This window comes from Eptesicus fuscus, chromosome 7 (genome assembly GCF_027574615.1).
Source record: "Eptesicus fuscus isolate TK198812 chromosome 7, DD_ASM_mEF_20220401, whole genome shotgun sequence".
Lineage (NCBI taxonomy): Eukaryota > Metazoa > Chordata > Mammalia > Chiroptera > Vespertilionidae > Eptesicus > Eptesicus fuscus.
This window is the reverse complement of record NC_072479.1, coordinates 43,240,755-43,257,589: the sequence shown is the minus strand read 5'-3', so window position 1 is coordinate 43,257,589 and position 16,835 is coordinate 43,240,755. Positions and strand designations below refer to the sequence as shown.

Sequence of the window (16,835 nt, the reverse complement as noted above, 5' to 3'; positions counted from 1 at the left end):
GGTTTGGGGGTGGGGAGGAAGAGCGGGTGCTATTTTGGGTGAACAAGTCTGGAAGCTCAGGGTCTTAGCTGGGGAAGGTCCAGAGAGAGCCAGTGGTTTAAAGTGGTGAGACTGGTTGAGATGGCCAAGCAAACAAGTAAAAGAAAAGACGCCCAAAGATTGAATCCTGCGTCATTCAGTGTTTAGAGTTCAGAGGGACGAGAGGAGCTAAGCGGAAGAGACAGGGAAGGAGCGACCAAGGTGGAAAGGAAGGAGAGTGCTGTAGCAACCAAGTGAGCAGGAATGCCACCGACAGGAGGTGCGAGCGAGACTGGTAACCCATGGAGGGGTTTCACAAGGTGGAGGTCCTGACAGTTTTGAGAAGAGCTTTCAGGGTGCTGAAGTGAACGCTTAACGAGTGGAAAATTAGAGAGAGGACTTGTAAATATCAAGTATAGCTGCTCCTTATTTTATTGACAAAGGGATTCACTGAAGAATTTCTTTAAGTTAGCCTTCCCTCTTGTATAAATACCTTTTTTTTTAAATATATTTTATTGATTTTTTACAGAGAGAAAGAGAGAGGGATAGAGAGTTAGAAACATCGATGAGAGAGAAACATCGATCAGCTGCCTCCTGCACACCCCCCACTGGGGATGTGCCCGCAACCAAGGCACATGCCCTTGACCGGAATCGAACCTGGGACCCTTGAGTCCGCAGGCCGACACTCTATCCACTGAGCCAAACCGGCCTCGGCTGTATAAATACCTTTAACACATCATGATCTACTTAAAAGAGGCTGGGGGATAAAGAAATGCCAAAGTGTTAGAGCCAGTGCACTTGAAGATAGCTCATCCTTGGAAACGAAGCATAGTTCTCACGTTCTCATGACCATCCTTGGGAAGACCCTCTGTCTCTGAGGAAATCTCCTCTGTTGGGTCAGGCAAGCTCAGGTAACCCTGTGCCACGCCAGCATTTCCCTGCCTAGAGGAACGTCCAGGCTGCTCAGTCGGCCCCAGAACAGAGGAAAGAGCCTAGGCTTTGAGGTCAGGCAGATCCAGGTGCACATACGCCGGCTCTGCCCCTACCTGTGGGCCTGAGCAAGCTGTAAGAGCTCTCGGACCTCATTCTCATCACTTATGAAATGGAATATCTACGAAATGGTGGTTGGTTGTTTTGAGTGTTTGAGAGACTATGTGTCAGGCACCTCCTGACAGGTGTTTATTATGCATAAATACTGCTGCTGATAACTATTATTATAGCTAACACATATGGTGCTTAGTGCCTGGCATGTCATTGGGGCTCAGTATTGCTTCCTTCCCCCTCCCCCCACACCCTCCTAAATAAGCACGCTGGGTGAGCTCACCTTGAATCAGCTCTCTGGTGCCTTACACATCTCATCTCACCTCACTTGCCAAGGGAAGTTATTATTAGAAATGGCACTTTAAAACAATCATAACTTGCTGTACAAAATGTCTTCTCTCTCCCTTGCTCGGAATTCCTTTCCTAACCTTCTGTGTTAGCCCCTTTTCTCTCTTTGGAGAGGTGAGCAGGAATAGCTGAAGCAGCCTCCTGCCTCTGACTAATTGCTGAAACAGACCTGTAGAACTAGGATTGACCCAGCACTTCACTGAAGCTCCTCTTGTTCTTTAGACGCGGGGCAGGGTGGACAGCTAGCTGTTCGGCCGTGTGTCCTGCAGTTCTCTCCAGGCACAGGAAGCCCTTGCTCCGCGCGCGCGTGCGTGGTGTGTGTGTGTGTGTGTGATGTGTGTGTGTGTGTGTGTGTGTGTATGTGTGTGAGAGAGAGAGAGAATATAGCACCTAGCCTGTTATTCCTTTTTATCCTTATCCAAAAACCTCAGCTACAACATGTTTGGACACTTCAAGTTCTGCATCACTTTATTTGGAGGCTATGTTTTATTTAAGGATCCGCTGTCAGTTAATCAGTGTCTTGGCATGTTATGTACATTATTTGGCATTCTTGCCTATACCCACTTTAAACTCAGTGAACAGGAAGGAAGTAAGAGTAAATTGGTACAACGTCCTTAATTGGGTTTTTGTGGAGAAAAGAAAATCACCCCGAGAAGATTAAAAAATGTTAAACGTGCAAGTTGCTTTCAAAGAAGAAAAAAAATTACATTGCAGAATTCATTGAATGATGGTTTACAAGAAGTAACACAAAGGGAATTTTATATGACTTTTCCAGTTAGAGTACTTTTATTGTTAAGAATTTAACTCATGCCTCTTTTGAAAGGTCATGATTGTATGAAGTATGTAGGATGGTTTGGTTATACCAAATGAAGTACATGAAATTACAGTTCTGTAACAGTGACAAAGGACTTCATGTCACTAAACTACAGGTGTGTCCTGGTATTTAAGTGTTCATACTCCTCCAAAGAAGAACACATAGGACTTCTCTACTTGCTTGTGGATGGTCCCCAGTGTGAGCTCTCTTATCACTTTGGCCAGCATTCAAGTCAGAATTTAAATCTATCATTTCTGTTTTAGTTGGTTTAGTGTAACTTCCTGCTTAATCTGCTTAATTCATTTGTAGAAATGAAATATAATTTATATAAAACAAAGTGTAGGACAGAAAACCATAAAACAAAATTGAATTCCAGTGTACTGTTTTTCCAGTGGAAAATTGACATAAAAAGTTATACATTATCTAAAACCCCTGCAGTTTCTATAAGTATTCTCTTCTTTTTGAGCTCTCAGTGAACTCTACAAATGACATGTGAAGTTAAAAAACAAAATAGCTCCATGTTCAAATGGTCCAAAGAAAAGACGATTGTTGGAATTGGACAGGTTTCTTATTATCTTGGTAACTATTTTCCTGGCCTCTTTGAGCCTTTCATGTTGGCAATTTCTTTTTTCTTCTTCTTCTTCTTCTTTTTTTTTTTAAAATATATTTTATTGATTTTTTACAGAGAGGAAGGGAGAGGGATAGAGAGTTAGAAACATCGATGAGAGAGAAACATCGATCAGCTGCCTCCTGCACACTCCCTACTGGGTGTGTGCCCGCAACTAAGGTACATGCCCTTGACCGGAATCGAACCTGGGACCCTTGAGTCCGCAGGCCGACGTTCCATCCACTGAGCCAATCCGGTTAGGGCGTTCTTCTTCTTCTTTTTAAATCCTCACCAAGGATATTTTTTTCATTGATTTTAAAGAGGAAGGAGAGAGAGAGAGAAAAAAAAACATTGATGTACAAGAGAAACATAATTGGTTGCCTCCCATATGCGCCCCAGGGACCAAACCTACAACCCAGGTATGTACCCTGACCAGGAATCGAACCCACAACCTTCCTCTGTATAGGATGATGCTCCAGCCAACTGAGCTACCCGGCCAGGGCTCATGTTAGTAATTTCTTAATACCACCCCTCTGCTACGACTTCCTACTGCCCCGATGACCCCGGCCCCTATTTGAGGCATTAATGGGGCTTTCTTTGGCATTGAGTATTTGGAGTGAATTGTCCAGCCTTCCGAAGGTCATGGCAAATGCTATCCAAACACGAAGCAAAAACTTGGTGAAAATGTTAGGAAATATTTGAAAGAAAAGTAGAAAAAGGATCAATGTTTAGTTCTATGAGTTTTTAAAGAAATCAATTTTTAATTTTAATTTTTTTCTTAAATGTTATTGATTTTTAAAGAGAGGAAGGAGGGAGAGAGAAAGAGAGAGAGAAACATCATTGTGACAGAGAAACATTGATCAGTTGCCTTCCATACACACCCTGTCCAGGGATCGAACCCAGAACCTGGATATGTGCCCTGACCAGAAATCGAACTGCCACTTTTTTGGTGCACAGGACAATGCTTAACCAACTGAGCCTCACCAGCCAGAACAGGAATAATTTTTTTTTAATTAGGCTATAGGGGAAATACCAAAGTCCCACCCTAGGAGATACATAGTGCCATCTATTTAATTGCAGAATTTATTTCTGCCTTCCAACTTCTTGACATTAGTACATTGAAAGCAGTTGTTGTTAACCTCACACAATAAGTTGACTGAGACAGATAAACCCTCTTGTAATAAATAATTATTTTTCTAAATATTATTTTTAAACTTTAAATGAGAAAGCAACTCTTAAGAGGACAAAGAGCCATGTGGGTTTTTTAGGATTTTTTTTTTCCTGACTTGTTTGAAATGAAAGCCTCAAGGAAAATCTATTTTGACAGAATTTCAGTGTATCAGTCAATCTGTTGTATGATTTGTATGTGTGATTTTTCTGCTTGTGTTTTAAATAATCTTTGGTTCTCAGTTTCTAAAAATATATCTTACTGTGCTAAGAAGTACAGAACAATTTGTCTTAGCAGATGAGCCTCAAGCATTGTCTGTCTACTACGGTTCTCAGTGTACATAAATTATTTCCCCAAAACTGGAGAAAAGTATCTCAGCACAGTGAGGATCATGTGATGTCTGTGCACGAGCAGCTGAGTTAACCTGTGCCATGTACAAATTCTCCTTAACTGTAAATGCAAGTTGGGCAGGGAGTGTGTGGTAAATGTTGGGGGAGGGTTATAATGAATGACTGATGTCAGTAGGAATGCAGTGAGAAAGTTGGAGCAAGACAGGTACACATACCAGCATGTAAGGGAATAAAATCTGTACTCCTGGACCTAAAGGCTGGTAAACAGGTGTGAGCCTGAGGACGGTCTTCCCATTGACGAGGAAGGAAATTCCGGGGGAAATGTTCCAGATGACCAGGACCAGCCCAGAGGCACGCCGGAAGCTCGGTGCTGTGGAGGACACCCGCCGTCCTGTCACAGATGTAACTGCACTTGTTTCTTATCCCGTGTTACATGACTGAACTTCAGTTTTCACCTGTAAAATAAAGAGAACCTGATGTTTTTACGTTCGTGTTGCCGAGTAGAACCAGTGGAAGAACGATAGCATCGCACGCTGTGTTGGTGCAGTGGGAACGCTGGCCTGTCCAGCTCCCAAATATGCGGAACGTAATGAAGCAAAATCCTCTTGTCCCTTTTAAAACAACCGAAAGGAGGAATCTCTCTCTAAAAGGAACCAAGCTTTCTCCTGTTTCATTTTTAAAAATACTTTTTAAACATTGCTAAATTTATTTACTTATTTTAAATATATTTTTATTGAACTCAGAGAGGAAGGGAGAGGGAAAGAGATGTAGAAACATCAATGATGACAGAGAATCATTGATCAGCTGCCTCCTGCACTCCCCCTACTGGGGATCAAGCCTGCAACCTGGGCATGGGCCCTGCCTGGGTATTAAACCCTGACCTCCTGGTTCATGGGTTGATACTCAACCACTGAGCCACACTGGCCAGGCTCATTAGTCATCTTTTTTTTTTTTTAATTTATCTAAGAGCAACAGCATTAATCAAGCACTACACATTGGCTCTGCCAGTCAGTAGTTGTTGAGTGAGTGAATATGCAGAATGGCCAAAGGTCTGATTAAAAGAGTGGAAATCAGATTTATTAAACATATTCTGTTTTGCATTTCTGTTTCCAAACTTGAACTGGATTATACTTGCAAACATTAGGAACACAATAATTTCATTCACTCAACAAAGTTTTACTGAATGTGTGCTATGTGCCAGGTACTGCGCTAGGCACTGTGCAAAGACAGCCCTATATCCCCAAGAGACATCTGTCTAGCAGAAAAGATAGACATTAATTAAATAAAAACAAAGTGAGTTTATTATGCTGAAGAGAACATGGTTCTCTGGAGCAGATAACCAAATAATCTGGCCCAGGACTGGCGTCAGTGAAGGCATCCATGCAGAAAGGATGGTTGAGCTGAAATCTGATGAATGCATAGAAGTTAGCTAAGCAAAGGGCATAGCACATACAAAGGCCCATTGGTTGGAGGAATTATGAGTGCAAAGAACTGCAAAAAGGATGGAGGATAGGGAAGGGGAGAGAGAGTGTGACATGAGCCTGGAATGGCAGGCCGGCCTGAGACCATAGGATATCCTGTAGGCTATGTGAGAAATCTAGGAAGAGCAAGAGGGTGTGTTCTTCAGTGGAGGGGGTGTTCTGATGGATGGCACAGTCAGCCCCATTGTTTTGAAACAAAAGAAGGAGAACCAGAGAGATGCCAGGAGACCAGTTAGGTGATGACTATGGTAAGATGTGATCGCTTGGAAGGGTGGTGGTGAGAAGATAGAATTGGATACATTAAAGAGAATTTAGTCGATGGAATCCACTGGACTTGAGATGAACTGAAATGAAGGGCACCGGAGAGGGTGAAGTCAATAACCACATGTGTCTGATTTGCACAGCTTGGTAGAGAATGGTGCCATTCTCTTAGGAAACACAAGGGCGGAGGAAGGTGATGAGTTCATACACAGACATCTTGATTTTTAGGCATCCGATTGAAGATGTTAACCAAATAATCGGATATACAGATCTAGGAGTTAGGAAATGTTTGACTTGGAGTGGAGATAAAACTTGGAGTGTTACTGGAGTATACCCAGTAAGGATGAACACATAGACGAGGATGAGCTTGGTATAAAGCAAAAAGTCTACTGAACCTTGAGGAACTCCAGCATATACTGGTAGAGGAAGATAATTCTGCAAAGGAAATTGAAAAGGAAGAGAAGGGGAGAAGGAAAGTGAGGATGACGATGTAATGGGAGCGAGGGTAGACAACTGTGATAATATTGCCAAGAAGTCAAGGTAGACATGAACAGAAAAATAGCAATTGTATTGGCGGTTTGTTGACCTTAGTAAGGCTGCTTCGGTGGAGTGACGGAGGCGAAAAAGCAGATTGGATTGGGCTTAGTCAGTGTGTGAGAGGTCAGAATGTAGAGTCCAAGAGTATAGACAATTCTGTGGCTGATAGCACGCAGTGTTACAAGCAGTGTTGGATGTTGCTTGACAAGAACTGGGGGCTCTGTGTGTGTGAGCCTAAGACTTATTGTAACGGTAACATCGTTACAGAACTGAAGTTGTCAAGTACCCAATATCCTCTGTACCCCTAGACACAGTGCAGATGCTTCCATGACAGCAATGATCTTTTGCTCTGAAAAAGAAGTTTTATTTCTGGCTGCTGAGCTTCTGAATGTATTCTCATATGGATTGCTATTAATAAAATCAACAGTTACTTTTGCCCACTGCAGATACTTTGGGAAAACAGTCTTATGAACCGCTGAGGGCTGATCCAGTCATGCATGTTCTTGTTTCTAGTACTGCTAAGGTGAAAGAGAAAAGAAACCTGCCAGGAGAAAGGCCAGGGCCAGCCTGGGAGCAGCAGGGTGCTGTGGTGGGAGGCTATCCTGCACATCAGGACTGTGGCTTCCAGCCCAGACTCCGCCGTGCACTGGGATACCCTTGGCATTGGGCGAGTCACCTGACTCTCAGTTCTGTTTCATCTATAAAGTGAGAGCTTGGATCCAGATGATTTCCAAGGGGCCCTCTAGCTATAAAATCCCCTGGTTCTGCTTTCTTAGACTAAATTTGTAATTTCTCATTTGTTTTTATGGAGAGCGGATTTGATTAAGTAAACGAGAAAGAATTTATTTAATCCTTATAAGGATTTTCTTGTTCATGAGCATTTTTTTACTCATGGGTTCTGTTTTTAGAAAGTATATGCAAAACATTAAATGTGACTTATTTTCATATTTTTTATATTAGAAGATATGTTTTGATTCATTTGACAAGCTGCTTCACACATCATATGAAATCATTGGGAGGTGGATTATTGCCATTCAACTAGTTGTTTATGGTTTTTGCTGTGCTGTCTTAAATATGGAAAATAGCATATCACCCAAACCATAGTAATTCACATTTTTCTATTTAAAAATATCTCATAAATACTATATATGCCACAAGAATAAGCCGACATAATTATTTAACCAGCCAGAGCTATGCATTTTTTAAGGACTTTATTTTATTTATTTGTTTGTTTGTTTCCTGCCATCAAGAGGTAGTTTATTCTTATTGATTTCAGAGATGAAGGGAGAGGGAGAGATAGTAACGTCAATGATGAGAGAGAATCATTGAGCGACTGCCTCCTGCACACCCCACACTGGGATCAAGCCCAAAACCCAGGCATGTACCTGGACCAGGAATCGAACCGTGACCTCCTGGTTCATAGGTTGACACTCAACCACTGAGCTGCACCAGCTGGGCAAGGATTTTATTTTTTTTAAGAGCAGTTTTAGGTTTACATGCATTTCTAAGTTTTGAAATTTTTCGTTACCCATAAGAGATTATTTTTCCTTTTAAAATTAAATGATCTGTATCAACCAAATGTCATCATTTTCCTTTTCCTGTTTGTTCTTACACTCCCAAAAAAGTCAGTTTCCTGTTTTCTCAATTCTCCTTTTCTTAAAATTACAGCTGGCCGTTTGGTGCAGGAGCGTGACGGGTGGACCTTAACCCAGGAGGTGGGAGGCTAATAAAAAAAAATTAGCTTTTTGAGATCTCCTGGGACCTCTGAAACAGGGGGTGACTACTTACCTGACAGGGGAGATACCGTGATCACCAGGATCATTTTTTAAAGGACAGGACAATTCACCAAGAACATAAACAATCACGAGTAACATAACAAACTAATAAAATTAAAAGAAAAATTGAGATTTTAAACATAACTCCATTAGAAATTGATGACACAACCTGGCTGGTGTGGCTCAGTCGTTGAGTGTTGACCTATGAACCAAGAGGTCATGGTTTGATTCCAGGTCAGGGCACATGCCTGGCTTTTGGGCTCAATCCCCAGTAGGGGGCGTGCAGGAGGCAGCTGATCAATGATTCTCCTTCATCGATGTTTCTCTCCCTCTCTGAAATCAATAAAAACATATTTTTTTTAAAAAGAAATGGATAGTGCAAGCAGCCTGAAAGCTAGTGAGCTTGTCTAATAAGCTGTATCGAGGACCCTGCCTGCAACTCAACAAGCAAAGAACACACATCTTTTCAAGTGTTTGGAACACTGACAACCGTGAAGATGAGCGGAGATGACATCATAAAGTTGGTAAGTGTAAGTGAAGAGTTTTTTTTGTTTCCTGGACAATTATAAAAATAACTTATTTAAACCATCTTTTACTGTTTTAAGATCCTTGATGTTGAGAATGTGCTAGAATATTGAATGGTTACATTTCAGGCAGTGAACCCGGTGATCATGTGGCTCCAGGAGGCTTCGGAAGCTACTACAAGCGAGAGTAAGTGTTTGGTCTGGATCCCGCTCCAAGGTATGTGGCTGGAACCAGAATAAGCAGGAGAACAGCTCAGGAGGAGGGAGCGGATGAAGCCATAGGCGGGAAAGTTAAAAGAATAAATAAATGTGATTAATAAATACCGTTCACTCTTGAACCACCCAGGTTTGAACGGCGCAGGTCCACTTATCCATGGATTTTTTTCAATAAATTCTGTAAATGTGTTTTCCTCATGATTTTCTTAATAACGTTTTCTTTTCTCTAGCTTATGTTATTATAAGAATATAGTAATACATAATACATATAACATGCAAAAATATGTTAATCGGCTGTTTTTGTTATTGGCAAGGCTTCTAGTCAACAGTGGGCAGTGAGGGGGACCAAACTTTTGCCACCCCAAAATACTATGCCTTTTGGAAAATATGTTTTAGGCTGTTTATTTATTATTTTTTAAATATATTTTTATTGATTTCAGAGAGGAAGGGAGAGGGAGAGAGAGAGAGAAACAGAAATGATGAGAGAGAAGCATTGATTGGCTGCCTCCTGCATGCCCTGCACTGGCGATGGAGCCCCCAACCCGGGCATGTGCCCCGACCCAGAATCGAACCATGACCTCCTAGTTCATACATAGGTCAACACTCAATCACTGAGCCACGCCAGCCAGGCTTTAGGCTGTTTATTAAGAAGCAAAAGACTCAGAAAAGAACTTGGACCTTCCCCCTTTTGTGCCTAAAGGAATTTAGATAGAAACAAACTGCTTAAAGGAAGGGAACATCACCCTGGCATCACATAAACGAAACGTGGGAGACAGAGAGAAGTCTAGCAGAGCCTGCCTCCTGAACTTCCTCTGTGAACCATTGTTTGTGGGAGGCCCAGCAAAAATTTGTTCATTACATGTTACTCTTTTCTCATCTACCTGTGAATTCCCTACTTTCCCTTTGAAATCCTAGACCCCTGCCCCCCTGCTCCTTTGTTCAAAATGGCATATAAATCAGGACTTAGATTCTTATAGCACCCCCACATGTACAATCCTAATAAATGTTGGATACGTTCTATTAGTCTGTCTTGATTTGATTATTAACCCAGCTAAAATAATTTAAAAGGTGGGGGAAATATTTTTTTACATTCCCACAGCTATTAGCTATAAAGTTTTGGGGGAGTCAAAGGTTATACATGGATTTTCGCTTGTGTGGGGGAGAGGGGAGGCACGCCTACTCCCCTCCTCTGCATTGTTCAAAGCTCAACCGTAAATTTGAGTTGCTGCTAAGCATACAGGGAGTGACTAAGAAGCACATTTTGGGCCATTTCTCTGGCTCCAATTTCTAATATCTAAAATTTTTTAAATTTTTTACTGTAGTGAAATACGCATAAAATTTAACATCTTAACCATTTTTTAAAGTACACATTCAGAGGTTTTAAGTACATTCACATTGTGTGCAAAAGTCACCACCATCCATTTCTAGCACTTTTCATCGTGTAAAACAGAAACTACTAGTATATCCAATAAACAGTAATGCCACATTCCCCCCTCCACCCCAGCTCCTGACAACCACCATTCTACTTTCTGTCTCTATGAATTTGACTACTCTGTATTTCCTTTGCTGTACTACTATTTGGCTTATTTCCCTGAGCATACGTCCTCAAGGTTCATCCATGATGTAGCATGGGTCAGAATTCCCTTTCTTTTTTTTAATTTATTTTTCAATTACAGTTGACACGCAATATTATATTACTTTCAGGTGTTACAACATAGTAGTTAGACATTTATATACCTTGCAAAGTACTCACCACAATAAGTCTAGTATCCATCTAGTATCCAGTCTAGTATCCATCTTACATTATTAATAACTATATTTCCTGTGCTGTACTTTACATCTCCATGACTTTTTTGTTGTTGTTAATCCTCACCCGAGGATTTTTTTTATTTTTTATTTTTAGAGAGAATGGAAGGGAGGGAGAGAAACAGATAGAAACATCGATGTGAGAGACACACCCGCACCCACCCCGACTGGGGCCAGGGATTGAGCCTGCAACCGAGGTACATGCCCTTGACCAGAATCGAACCTGGGACCCTTCAGTCCACAGGCCAATGCTCTATCCACTGAGCCAAACTGGCTAGGGCAAAACCTTTCAGTTTGATGTAATACCATGTGTTTATTTTATCTTTTGTTCCCTTGCCCAGAGACAAACAAAAAAATATTGCTAAGAATGATGTCAAAGAGTTTACTACCTATGTTTTCTTCCAGGAATTTTATGGTTTCAGGTCTTACATTTAAGTCTTTCATCCACTTTGAGTTTATTCTTGGACATAGTGTAAGACAGTGGACTGGTTTAATTTTTTCTTTTTGCATGTATCTGTCCATTTTCCCCAATACATTTATTTACGAGACTGTCTTTGACCCATTGTATATTCTGGCCTCCTTTGTCATTGATTAGTGACCACATGAGCATGAGTTTATTTCTGGGCTCTCTTTTATCTTTCATTGATCTGTGTGTCTGTTTTTATGTCAGTACCATGCTGGTTTGCTTGCTATAGTCTTGTAGTATAGTTTGATATCAGGTAGCTCCAATTTTGTTCTTCTTTCTCAATATTGCTTTGGCTTTTTGGGGCTCTTTTGTGGTTCCATATAAATTTTTGGGTTATTTGTTCTGTGAAAGATGCCACTGGTATTTTTGGTAGAGATTGCCTTGAATCTGTAGATTACTTTGAGTAGTATAGACATGATAATGATGTTAATTTTTCCTATCCATAAGCACAGCTTATGCTTCCATTTATTTATATCTTCTTTATTTCTTTCTTCAAAGTCTTATAATTTTCCAAGTACAGGTCTTTTACCATTTTGGTTAAATTTATTCATAGACATTTTATTCATTTTCAAGCAATTGTAAATGGAATTATTTTATTAATTTCTCTTTCTGATAGTTCATTAGTTGGTGTATAAAATAGAACCAATTTCTGAATATTAATTTTGTATCCTGCTATTTTAGTGAATTCATTTATTAATTCTAATAGTTTTTTTGTGAATCTTTAGGGCTGTATCTAGTATTATTTCTAACGCAGGACATCTGATTGTTGTAGATCAGTTCCTCCTTTTGTGGCTGGTGGAAGTGGGACTGCAGTGTCACAGGAAAGCATTCCAGGAGACTCATTAGGGGGGAACGGAGTAAGATTTACTTGTGGCACCAGATGCAAAATCAAAGGAATTTCCCTGGGTTTCCAATGCCCCATCTCCATCCGTCCCGCCATGGAAAAAGTCCAAGCTTGCCTTCATCAGGCCCAAAAAAGTAGGGCCAGTGTCCAGAGATTCCACGCCAAGGCTAGTCCAGTCTTTCTCCACATCCACCTAGCTTAGTCTGTGCTCTGGCTGGCACTGGGTCCAGGCCCTCCCTTGGAGCCTGTGTGGTGTCTGTAGGCCCCAGGAGGTTGCTAGGGTCACATGGCCACTGTAAAGAAAACATGCGAACAAATGGAATGAGCACCAGTTACAGAGTGAGAAAGAAAAATGGGTTTTGTTAACTGGGATTATGTTACCTCAGGCTTGGGAAGGACCAGGTGCATTAAAAAAAATTTTTTTTAAATTAATTTTTAGAAAGAAAGGAAGGGAGATGGAGAGAGAGAGAAACATTGATGCAAGAGCAGAACATCAATCAGCTACCTCCTGCGCGCCCCCCACCAGGAATCAAGTCCACAACTAGAGCATGTCCCCTGACCTGACATTGACATTCCAGCAACCTTCTGGTGCATGGGACAATGCCCAACCAACTGAGCCATACCTGCCGGGGCAATGAGGTGCTTTTTCAAAATAACCAACCACTTCCCAAGTTTCCATAGGCTTCTTCTGATGGGTCCACCCCCTAACAAGTCTTTTTCCTAGATCTTCTGCGTTGTTTCTTTTATCCCATCTGATCCTTTTTCCATGCTAGACTGCCAGGCCTCTCTGGTGCCATCTTGGTTCTTACTGCACATGTGCTTACCTCCCCCTTTATTGTTCTATCCCTTCCTTCTGTGATCTGGGGGAGTGGACCAGTGGTTCCCTGGGGAGTGTGTAGAGCTATGAATTCCTAGGGAAGCGTATTCTCCTAGTTGATAGTGCTTAATAATGTCTGATTCCCTTTGCTCTCTTCCTTTATTAATGTCTAGCTATCTATGCTAACACTTTTATTTAAATTAGTCCTATAATTTTGTTTTAAAATATCAACACATAATTTTTAAAGTCACACCTTTTATTAAAGTAAAATAAAAATTAGTATGCTATTCTGAAAGCCTTGCTTCTTTTTTAATTTGGAGAACTTGCTCCATCAGACCTAAGATTGAACGAGTTTATTTTGCTGCCCTCAACCTATGAAAGGGAGCCTTGTCTTCTCTAGCACCTACCTCCTAGACAGAGCATTGATTCAGAGGGAACAAACCTAGACTCTGGGCGAACCCAGAATGAATGCACATTCACAACACAGAAGGGAGAAAAAAGAAAAATCTTGTTTAAACTGTGGTTGCGGTGAGCATCCTTGAGGAAGAGAAATTCAGGTTGAATTTATTAAGAGCATTATTTTTAAAAGTATAAGATTTGTGATTGCAATATAAACAAGTGACTTTGGGGATGAATATGACAATACGTGTACAGAGGCATGAAAAGCTAATTACCATTCTCATTGTAAATTTGACAAAATCTTTAGAATTAGGAATATCTGTGGTGTTGCCACTTTCTAATTAATTCTAAATGCCCTCATGTTGAAAATTCTCTGGGTAAGCAAGAATTCTGTATTAAAGGAAAAAAGCAAAATCCTAAAGTATTAGTATAGAGAAGAAACCAAAATTCTGCCTCCATGAAGTTGCTTTTTAAGATATTGACTTTAAGCTGTTTTATTAAGAAACAAAAGACTCAGAAAGACCCTTTGACCTTCCCCCCTTTCCTGCCCAAGAGATTAAGACAAGTAAAATATCTACAGGTATTTCAGGTAAAGCCTGATGGCAACTATGTGGCTTGACTTCTTCGTCTTGAAAGTCTAATTAAAGTTCAATCTGGAGCCCTAACCGGTTTGGCTCAGTGGATAGAGCATCGGCCTGCGGACTGAAGGGTCCCAGGTTTGATTCCGGTCAAGGGCATGTACCTTGGTTGCGGGCACATCCCCAGTGTGGGGTGTGCAGGAGGCAGCTGATCAATGTTTCTCTCTCATCGATGTTTCTAGCTCTCTATCCCTCTCCCTTCCTCTCTGTAAAAAAACAATTAAAAAAATAATAAATTAAAGTTCAATCTGGAGATTCCTTGTGAGATTGCAGTAAAGCTGATTTAAGGGAGCCTTTATGATCAATTACTATTCTTGTTATGTTTATGCAAATAATTATGCCAAATTGAAACTGGACTGAATGCAATAAATAAATTAGACTTAATTTGACTATCCTATATAATAAAAGCCTAATATGCAAATTACCCCTCCGCTGCTGGCCAGGGCCTTCCTTTGTTCCATGCCACACCCTGGTGGTGAGTGTACATCATAGCAAGCAATTGGTCTCCTGGTCGAACTCCCGTGGGGATAATTTGCATATTAGTCTTTTATATATATAGATAGATAAGACAAAAGCTTCAAAGAATCAATGCAGCCAAAACCGGTTTGGTTCAGTGGATAGAGCATCGGCCTGTGGACTGAAGGGTCCCAGGTTCGATTCCAGGTCAAGGGCATGTACCTTGGTTGCGGGCACATCCCCAGTAAGAGGGGTGCAAGAGGCAGCTGATCAATGTTTCTCTCCCATCGATGTTTCTAGCTCTCTATCCCTCTCCCTTCCTCTCTGTAAATAATCAATAAAATATATTTTTTAAAAAAAGAATCAATGCAAAGGTGACTAGCTGCTCAAGCTGAGACACTTTTCAGGGTAATTATTCAGAGAAACTCCTTTCTACTGAACTTTGGCTACTCCTCAAGTGATTGAGCTTCTAGTTCCCAGACCCAAAGTGAAAAGGGATACATTAGATATAGTACACACACACACACACACACACACACACACACACACACACACACACACAGTAGCTTTTATATGCACTAACAAGGAAGTTTTTAACCTAGTGAGTGGTTGTTTTCTCAAAAAGAGTCTCTAAACATTATGAGTATAGGTTATATGGCCAAACTGCCTTGGTGTTCTAGCTCTGACACCCACTTTCCTATTCTCTGCATGCCTCAGTTTCCTCATCTGTAAAATGGGGGATAATAACAAGATTGTTGCTAAAATTAAAGTTAATGCATATACTGTTACCATTTTTCAGAATAATAACATGAAATCCCCAAAGGAAATGTTAAGGACCATAAAAAATACTGCCCTATCCAGACCCGACTGTCTTCCTTCCTCCATCTCTCAAATGCCAATTCCTGCCTCAGGGCTTTTGGCCTTGCTGTATCATGTTTCCAGAAATCTCTCCCACATGCTCCTGATGGTGGATAGCCTTTCATCACTGAGCTCTCCTCTCAGACGTCACCACCTGGGAGGGCCTTCCCAAAAGCAGCCCCTCCCCATTCCTGGTCCCCTGCTCTCACTGCCCTTGTTTATTCTCTTCATGGAATCCATTAGCTCTGAAATCACCTTGTTACTTCTCTCCTTGTTGATTGTCTACCATCCCTGGGATTTGAGCTCCACCCGGGGCAGGGACTTTGTTGTTTTGTTCGCTGTGACATCCTGAAAGCTGAGGGCAGAGGTTCTCAAAGTGTGGTCTGTGTACTCCCTGAAAGGCTCTTGTAAAGTCTAAGTTGTTTTCATAATAATTTTAAGACTTTATTTGCTTCCTTTTACCTTGTTGACATTTACGCCAATGGTGGGTAGAATGCTTGGCACCTTGGTATTATTCTTCACCATCACGCACTCACAGTAAAAAAAGAAAACGAAAAAAGAGTTTCCCTTAAGAGTCAACTAAGAATGTCCTTGAAGAAGCAGTCAAAAGTATTCATTGTACTTAGCCTTGACCCTTGAATATCCAGCTGGCCAGTATTCTGTGTGATATAATGGGAAGTACACATAAAGCACTCTGCTGCACACCGAAGTATGCAGAGCGGTCATCGCAAGGAGAAACTCCCCTAACTGTGCTGTGAGCTGGAGTAAACTGCTTTAGAAACACCTTTTCTTCTTTATTGTTGAAAGTATTACAGATAAGCCCCCTTTTTCCCCATTGACCCGCTCTGCCCTGCACGGTGTCTCTCCCCCCCCCTCCCTCCCGCCCCTTTTAGGGATTCATAGCACTATTGTCTGTGTCCATGGGTTATGCATATATGCATATACATAAATTCTTCAGTTAATCTCTTCCCCCCACCCCTGAGCATGCGCCCAGCAGAGGAATTTCTCTGCTGTTTTATTTCTCACTAGCTAATCACAGCTAATGACCAGTAACAATTGGGGATTAGGTCCCCAGGGCAGAGGATGCAGTGGCCTAGGCTGCAACTTCCTAGTGAAGCAGGCTTACTGTCCAATTCAGGTCCCTAGTTTATGCTGTTTAATGTCTGGTTCCCTTAGCATTTCCTTATTAATACTAACGAGCTACCTACACTACCATATGCAGGGAGGCAGAAGGTTGTGTAACTCCCTCTCTAGGAGCAAACCTCACCTTAGACCCACAGGTAAGGGGACCCAACTGTGAGCTTTGTTATGAAAGTGCAGCCTTCCCCCAAACAAAGACAGTGAGACCACCCTTGTCACATTCTTGAGTGCCAACCCACAGGCACAGGGTGAAGGATCAAACCTCGCTCAG

At 41.4% G+C, this 16,835-nt stretch overlaps 1 protein-coding gene across 2 annotated transcripts in view; it reads left to right on the top strand.

The window, feature by feature from the left end:
• The window catches only part of SLC35E3 (solute carrier family 35 member E3), a 29,727-nt gene extending 13,557 nt beyond the window's left edge, over positions 1 to 16,170 (top strand). Inside the window, exon 5 of one of the 2 annotated variants that reach the window (XM_054718877.1) lies at positions 16,072 to 16,170. In XM_054718877.1, coding sequence (XP_054574852.1) covers positions 16,072 to 16,096 — 25 coding nt within the window. In that variant the 3' untranslated portion in view covers positions 16,097 to 16,170. Of the gene's footprint in view, positions 1 to 1,838; positions 2,871 to 16,071 lie in introns of those variants that run through there. The other variant, XM_008148777.3, reaches the window with a different exon arrangement.
• Positions 16,171 to 16,835: the final 665 nt, after the last annotated feature.